The sequence below is a fragment of the Neophocaena asiaeorientalis genome, unplaced genomic scaffold (assembly GCF_003031525.2).
Source record: "Neophocaena asiaeorientalis asiaeorientalis breed wild unplaced genomic scaffold, Neophocaena_asiaeorientalis_V1.1 scaffold433, whole genome shotgun sequence".
Classification (NCBI taxonomy): domain Eukaryota; kingdom Metazoa; phylum Chordata; class Mammalia; order Artiodactyla; family Phocoenidae; genus Neophocaena; species Neophocaena asiaeorientalis.
Window position 1 is genome coordinate 2808349 of NW_020175040.1, and position 8366 is coordinate 2816714.

General features: G+C 63.8%; 1 protein-coding gene across 1 annotated transcript in view; it reads right to left on the reverse strand.

The window, feature by feature from the left end:
- Positions 1-6552: 6552 nt before the first annotated feature.
- Positions 6553-8366, reverse strand: part of CHCHD6 (coiled-coil-helix-coiled-coil-helix domain containing 6) — a 120013-nt gene continuing 118199 nt past the window's right edge. The window contains exons 7-8 of the mRNA XM_024763434.1: positions 7623-7758; positions 6553-6737 (exon numbers count right to left, since the gene is read on the reverse strand). Coding sequence (XP_024619202.1) covers positions 6732-6737; positions 7623-7758 — 142 coding nt within the window. The 3' untranslated portion in view covers positions 6553-6731. The remainder of the gene's footprint in view (positions 6738-7622; positions 7759-8366) is intronic.

An 8366-nucleotide genomic window follows, 5' to 3' on the forward strand; every position in this document is an offset into this window, starting at 1 on the left:
ACGTGGGGATGCAGCGGGGCAGGCCCGGCCCTCCAGTCGGCTGGACAGAGCCTCCCCAGCATTCGGGCACAGACCCGCCTCCTGCCCCGTCCCACGTACCCCTCGGTGGCTGCCTGCCCCGTGGGCACAGTCGGCCTCAGGGTGAGCACAGCAATGGAGAGGTAAGTTGGAATTTCTGGGGAGGCTTTGAAACCACCCACGGTCCCCTCGATGTCACCCCTTCTGGCAAAACCCTCCCCTGGAGGACGTCCCTGTGCCACTAGGGCCCCATTCAGAAGAGCACAGGCTTCGGGGGCAGAAACACGGGCTCCGCTCCCATCACGTGCCCACCCCTCGGTGCGTTTTCTGGGTCACGGGGCAGATGGCATCACCCCCAGGGTCGCTGTGAGAACCACAGAAACACGGGGCAGGGAGCTCTCCCGACAGCTCTTCCATCCCCAGCCCAACCCGCCGGCCAGGGAGGGGCTGTTACCGTCCCTTTTCACAGCGAGGAACCTAGGCACAGGAACCCGTGCCCAGGGGACATGCTGAGCCTGCTGGGCACCCCCTTCCTGCACCCGCCCCGCTTTGTCACAGATGGAATCTCTGTGATTTCCCTAATCTACCACGAGCTCTGCATGTGATGCTGTTCCTCTGTGCCCACGAGGTCACCCTGCTGACCTGGCCCGTGGCCCCGGGGCAGCTCCTCCTCTCCAGGGAAGCCTTCCTGAAGCACCAGCCCACCGCCTGGTCAGCAGCAGCCCTGGGCTCGTGGGCTCTGGACCTCAGCGTGGACATCACCATCTGTTTCTGGGCCGGGGTCTCCTCCACAGAGAGCCGTCACAGGGTCCCTGGCAGGGAGTGTGACAGAGCCAGCCCGTATCTTCTGTGTCCTTGGTGGGGAGGGCAACAGTCAGCCGTGCTGCTTCCCCATCCTGGGCACAGGCCTTGCAAGGAGCAGGGGGCAGCAGAGAGGGGCCGGTCAGGGGCTGGGCCCTGAACAAATAAGCTGGCTCACTGGAAACCCCCTCCAGGGCCGGCAGGGCTGTTTTGGGACAAACTCCAGAGGTGACATTCAAAATGTTTAACAGCCAGAGTGGACACCAGACATAGACAAAGGACAGGACAAGCCTTGATCAAAACCTAGCTTTGCTTCATCCAGCCACACAGTCACTGACTTGCTTCTCTGAAAGGTCCAAGGAGGTCTGAGCTTCAGGCATGGCACAGGCCCAGACATGTCACCGGGCATCTCTCGCAGCTCTGCCTGCCTCTGCAATTCTCAGGTGTGGTCTCCCTACCTGTTGGCCAAGACCACCCTGGCAGCTCACTGGATCTACTGGAGTCGTGTGACTGAACCCCCCTCCCCCTTGCTCACTGTAACGTTAGGGTCAGGAGGGGGCGGCCCCTCTGGTGGGACAGCTGCTCCAGAATCCTTTACCTTCCAAGAGGTCTGGCCTTTGGGGGTTTTTTAACAATTAAAACAGGCCTTTCAATTATTATGCTCATGGTAAAAAGAAAAATCCAAGTGGTGCACAAAAGGACCCCTAGTGAAAAGGTATGTCCCCCTGCTGGGCCCCCAGGTCACCTCCTGGGAGTGAAAATTGTCCCCAGTTTCCTGCGTCCTGGCAGCAACACGCACAGGGATATTCTCGCCTCTCTGTCTGCTGAAAGATGCACCTGTACGCCTGCTCCGAACCACCTCTGCACGTCTTCTTTTCTCACTAACAGGGTTTGGAGGCCATCCCACAAGAGCTGCCTCAGGACCCCTCCCTCTCCCTCTCGGAGGTCACACAAGCGGAAGCACCCAGTTCCGAGGCAGACACGCCAGGTGCCCCGTGAGTCACTCTGCTGTGTGACTCTGATAGGACAGCAGAGGTGGAGGATACTGCTGGACTCCCGTAGGTCTCCAGGAGGCTCCGCCGCTGGCCCTGCTGCGGGAGGGGAGCCCACCTGGCCACAGCCTGACGGCAGCCTTGTGGGACGCTGAGCGGGGGACCTGCTGGGCTGCACCCAGGCCCTGGCCACAGAGACGTGGCTGCGAGCTGCCAGGGTCAGGCGGGAAGTCCTCTCCGCCCGGCTTCTCGTGCTGACCAGATGCCTAAGGTGCGTCCAGGCGGTTCCGGGAGCTCCCGTGGAAGCATGGACCTCAGGGCACCCATCGCTGGCCCTGGACACCTGGGTGGTTCCAACGCCGAGGCTGCCGCCGTGCCAACAAGCCTACACCGCCCTCAAGGTGACATACGCACTCATCTCGGGGTGTCGACCCAGCAGAAGCATCCACAGCTGCGCTGTCTGGCCTCCAACTCCAGCCATCGCATGGGTATTTCTCTGCAATTCCCTGATGCATCAAGGCTGTGGGGCACTTTTTCATGCTTCCTGGGCTCCCCAGAGGTTTCTGACATTCCTGTGTCAGCTCGAGGGCGGTTTGTTGTCTGCCCATAACCCCCAAGCCGGACCTAGAGGGAAAGAGAAACTCTTCGTAAGGCAAGAGTCCCTGGGCCCTTCCTGGAGCCCGAGGATGAGGGCGGAGAGCAGGGCTGAGGTGGAAGGAGACCGGCCGGATCCTGACGCCTCTGTCTAGGCTCCTTGATCCAGCTATGCCTGAAACGTCCTCTGGGCTCTTCTGTCACACAAGCCAGCACTCTTCTCGCTTGTCAAGTCAAGTAGGGGTTTGTCCCTCGTGCTGCAGGGTCCAGGCTCGTGCAGGGCAGGAGTCGGCGCCCGTCCGGGTCCACCCTGCCCGGACTCCTGTGCTCCAGGAGCCTGGAGTGTCATTCCAGGGTGACGTTCTGGGGGCCCACCAAGCCCTGGGGAGGAGGTGGATTGCGGTGGGGAGCCTCCGAGTCCCAGGGCTCCACCAGCCCTCCCTGCTGTGGTCTGCACCCTCCTCATGGCCGCGTGTGTTTTGAGGCTGAATAACCAGGTAATTGGTTTATCCGTTCCATAGCCAAACCTCAGCAAATACGTTTTTCCTAATTAGTTGATGTTTGTTTAACGGGAACAACCAGTCCATTAAATTTAATGAGGCAGGTTGTCAGGTATGAAGCCGAAGTGTCTTCCTTAAGCGCGACCCGGACTTGGCAGGGCTGGGTCCCGGGCCCGGGCCCGGGCCGCGCGGAGCTCCTGGTCTGGGTGCAGGCAGACAGGCAGTGGCGTGGGTGTGTGCGGGCAGCCCTCGCTCCTGGCCCCCCGGCCCCACGTCTTCTCCACTGCACGACACCCTCTAGCCTGGATTTCATCCGGTCCGTCTCCCCAGCGACCTCCGGGCCCCCGGGGGCTCAGCACTGCACCTCCCGTGCCAGGGCCGTGACTGCCAGAGTGGACGTTCGCTGCCAGCGCTCGTCTGAGTAGCTTCAAGACCCCTCCTGCCACCTCGGTTCCCCGGCCCCCCCAACCCCGACGTAGCCTGGACCCTGCCTGGTCTCCCCACGTCCCTCCGGCAGGCTTCACACCCCCACTGCCCGCTTAGCGGGCGGGAAGCTCTTTGCTCAGGGAGATCCAGGCTCTGCTGAGGGGTCGCCCCTGGGCCCGACAGCCGGCGGGAAGCGAGGGCCGGCACCCTGGACCCACGCCCAGGCGCGAGGCTGCACCCTCCACCTGCCTTCGGAGGCTTCGGGCCGGCGGGGAGGGGCGGGGGGCGGTGGTGTTAGAACGGCGTTCTGGTCCGTGTGGAACCGCAGAAAATATAGTGAATTACGTAAGCCCTAACAAAACACACCGTAATCCTAACCCCCCGAGAAAAGCACGGGAACGTCTTGGTGGGCACGCCCTGGCCTGGCTCCTTATTTCCACGTGTGTACAGGTGGTGTTTGTTCCTCCAGACAGCGGGCTCACGCAGCTTCCACGACTGAATTTGGAAATGGACTCACGCTCCAGGCTGAATCACGATCGTCAGTGGCCACAGAGCTGGCGGGCGGAGCACGTTTTATTTAACACGTCCTCTGCTGCCAGGCACCTGGTTATTTCCAGCGTGTTGCCGATGTCACTGACACTATGATACACCCAGCGGGGCCCAGCTCCCCAGAGAAGCCCCCTCCGGCCACTGCCCAGGCCTCTCCCGAGGGCCTCGCCAACTGACGTCCGAGGTCGGCTCTCCTGCTGCACCAAGGCCTGGGGCACCGACCAGGTGTCAACGTTGCTTCCCAGCACCCGGATGTGGTGAGGACGGCAGGGTCAGCTCCTTGGGCCTCCCAGGCAGAGAGGAGCCTGCCTGCAGGACTTCCATGAGGGACTGACCTTGGGGTCGGCACCTGCCCATCAGGGGAGGGAGCAGAGGGCGGAGGCACAGCTGGGCTGCTCTGGGACGCAGCGCGGCAGCCCGGCCTTCGTGCCGCTCCCCCAGGCAGTCGCTGGATGCAGCTCTGGCCCTCCAGTGTGACTCTGGCCAGGTGGTTCCTGAGCACAGCGACTTCCCCGAGGGAGCGGACTCAGGTCAAAGGCTGGACGCCGGCAGGGTTCTGGGTGGCGGGCCCTCTGCTCTCACACTTGCTAAGCACTGACCATGGGCCACTTGTCACACAGTCCCGGGAGAAGCGCCTGTGAAGGCTGCAGGGCGGGAGGAGGGGGGGCCGTGGGCCGCGGCCACATCCCTTGTGGTTCCAGCTCCCTGAGCCAGCTTCCACTGGGTGACCTGTGCCCTCCCTTTGTCCCTCCGGCCCTGGGTGACGGGAGCTTCATGCTACTGCTAAGTTCTGGGTTATCACAGCATCCCATCTGAGGTTTTAGTTCCTCTACCTCTTCTGGGGCCAACACCCTGGACTCAACTCCTCTGTTTAAAGAATCAGTGCTTTCTGGCTCCTGGTTGGACCCTGGATGTCACAGCCAACGTCATGACGTTTAATCCCCAGCCCCAGGGTAGGATGGGTATAACTCCCCAACAGTCCCACAGCCAGGGCCTGGGCCCAGAATGCCTGCCTCGAGGTCCACACCCACTGGACACAGCCTCACCTGTGCCACTCTCTCTCAGGCCCCACTTCCTGCCACGTACGGCCACATGCAGGGGCTGGAGCCACGGGCCCACACGCAGGCATGTCGTGCACAAAGGCCCACACACGTACACACAGAGCCCGCACCCTGAGCACACGCAACCCCCCACCAAAGTGACGCTCGGACACACAGCCCTACGGCCACAGTAGGGGAGGCCACAGAAGCTTGGCTCCGGCGCCAGGGGAGTCCGGGGAACGAGCTGAGGTCCAGGAGGGAGCCAGGGGCACAAGCAAGTGGACAGCACGGCTGGCTGCCTGTGAGAGACACAGGCACAAGTGCACATGTCTGCTCACACACAGGCACAGGTGGCCAGGTGCAGACAAACCGGTGCACACGCAGGCGCTCCGAGGCTGCCTCCTGGGTGGGGGAACAGGGTCTGAGACTAGGAAGCTGGATGCGGCCCTGGACGCCACGGGCTTCTGACCGCGTCTCAGAAGGGCCTCCGCAGCTTCCAGCTGCAGGGTGGCTCTGATGTCACTTAGGGTCAATGAGCCGGTGACCTCGCAGAGGGCCCCTCGCTGGGCGCCCTGCCACCTACCGGGCTGCTGTGTGTTTCTGACTGTTACCCGGTGTGCTGGGGAAGCTGACCAGGACCTCTGGGTGGGCATCCCCTTGGCCAACGTGCAGCTGGGCTGACTCGGCTGTGGGGCAGCTTGCCCAGCCCCCTGGACACCGACAAGCCCCGCGGACCTCCAGCTCCACACGTGAGAACTGAGGGATGCGCCGGGGCTGCAAAGCCGGCATCAGGACCGCTGGCTCTCAGCTCCAGAGAACTGCGGCAGGAAATCAGGCTCACCAGCCGAGCGTCCCCCTCCTGCCGCCCACACAGCGCTGGGCTGGCAGGTGCAGCCGTGCGGTCAGGGCGCCTCAGCGGGGGTCCTGCCGAGGGTCAAGGACTGGCAGGTGGGTGCTGACCAAGCAGAGTGCACACCCCAGCCCAGCCGTCAACTGCCCTTCTCGACCCGCATCCCGTGCTCAGTCTGCAGAATCACCAGCGCCCAAGCCAAACATCCAGAAACTGCCCAGGTCCTCCCCTTGCCCAGTGAAGTCCAGTCCTGCCAGTTCCAGCGCCTGAGGCTCGGCCTGCTCTGTCCCCGGACCCACCGCCGGACCCCCTGAGGGTCACTCATGACCCCAGGTGTCTGCAAGGCTCTCCACTTGAGCCCACCTCCCCCCAAGGCCAAGGCGACACCCCTCAGAGGGACTGGACTGCGCTGGTCCCTCAGGAGCACCTCCTCCCGGCCTGGCACCCACCCCCGGCCCTGCGCCCCAGCTGTACTCTCTGTGCACAGTCTGTGCCCCGCCCCCGGCCCCCATCCGTGCTCCCTCTCTCCCAGCCTCTGGCTGCCCGGGAGCCCTCCACCCGGCGCTGGACTCAAGCTCCGCCTGTCAGGAAGCTGGCCCGCTCCCCTGCTGCGTCCCGACGAGGAGCTGCTCCCCTCGCGCACCTCCGCCTGCTCTGGGCACGGCCAGGCCCGCACCCGCCTGCCCCACTGGCGCCGGTGGGTGCCCGTCCTCCAGCCTGACCTGGGGCCGCGCTCCAGGCACTGAGGCGGCAGCAGGCCCGCCTGGCAGCCCAGACACGACTGAAGACGAGGACGCCTGCTTTATTTGTCTGCGGACAGGGGCACACACGCTACTTCTCCAGCACGGGGGCATCGGCGGTGCCAGCAGGGGTGCCGGCGCCTGCGGTCTCTGGACTGTGGTCCCACAGCGGGTCCCCTCTTCAGGCTCCAAGTCACTGCCAGGCCCGGAGTGGGCCTGCGTCAACCCTACAAAGGAGAACAGAGTTCAGGCCCACCAGGAGCGTGCGTGTCCCCCAGGCTCTGCTCCACGAGGGCCCGTTTCACGGAGAGGGTCCTACCCCGTGGGTCCCCAGGCCTGGACGCGGCCTCCTCACCTCCATGCCCGGTGCCCACACAGCACGTGCCCGTGGCCCCCCATCTGCACCCTGTGCACACGGTCTTGCCCGGAGACGCAGCTCTCCTTCGCCCCTCGAGGTCTCCCCTCTGTTCTCTTCTCAGCTCGGAGTGAAACCGCCTGGAGAGCCCTCACACCCAGGCGCTGGCCCGTGGGACACAGCACCTCGTGGGGCTGGAGCTCGCCCCGCAGCCCTGGGGAGGAGCCTTGCGTCTAAGACCTGCTCCCTCCCTGCTGCCCGGCAGCTCCCAGGAGCAAAGTGCTCTCGGGGACCCTTTAAAGCCGGAGGCTCCTGAGGTGAGACTGGCGGGGCCTGGGACCTTGGGGAGCTGGCAGGGAGGGTCAGGAAGGAGGTCCATGCCTCAGGGCAGGGCCTCTAGGACAGCCTGCAGTGTCCCCAACGTGGGGCGGGGGAGCGTGTGGCACCCGGACCACCATGACCACCTCCACTCACCAAAGGCCGGGCCCCGTCAGGCCAGCCCGTCAGGAGTGGCTGCCCTCTGCCCCCTCAGCTCTCCCCCTTCCACAGGGCAGCCCGGCCCTTTCCACGACCCCTACCCTGCACCCTGGCCTCTCCACCCCCCCGCTGCGCAGAGGTCAGGACAGGTGGCCCCCCTGGACAGCAGGGCCTGACTTGACCAGTGCTGACCTTGGACATGGCCTAGCGGCGCCCGCAGACCCCTCCCTGCCCACCGCCACGGAGCCCAAGGCGGCGGGAGGCCGCAGCTGACGCCTACCTTGTGCGCTGAGCTGACGCAGTGCTGGTAGGCCTTGGCCAGGTCCGCACACAGCAGCACCTCCTGCAGGTGCTCGTGGTAGCAGCGCAGGATCTGGGCCTGCAGCCCCGAGCACACGGGCTCCACCCTGCGGGGCCTGCGGAGAGGAGGAGGCAGTCTGGGGCAGCACCACGGGCCAGGCATGGGGGCCGCGGCGTCCGGTCGCCCTCCAGAGAGGGGCCGAGGTGGCCCTCGGGGGACCCCCCCCCCGCCCAAGGCCTCCAGGGCGCCTCCCGCCCGGGTGTGGGCCACCATCGTCTCCCCCAAAGCTGTTTTTCTGATTTCAAAACTAATACATGCATGATGAGGAAAACTGGAAAAACACAAAATGTTTAAAAAAAAAACTAAGGTGTTCAGACTCTCACTTCCTAGAGAATATCACTGCAGCATTTTAGAGGAATTTACTGTTTTTTCTTTCTTTGTTCATCAAGGTAGGTTTAGAACCTAAAGCTAGACTCTAAACGTATTCATCTGAAGAATGATTTTATGTTCTCTTCTTAAAAATACGAAACAAAGATGAAAAAGGGAAATAAAGCTTATTCTCATCGGTCGCCATGGTCTTCTTCCTGACGCCTCGCCCGCTGCCCCTCCCGCCCTCCCCTCTCTCTGGACCTCACACATGCTCCCCTGTACACGCACCCTCTCACACTCACACGCGTGCACACATACACACGCACATGCACTCACCGCCCCCCCCCCCCCCCC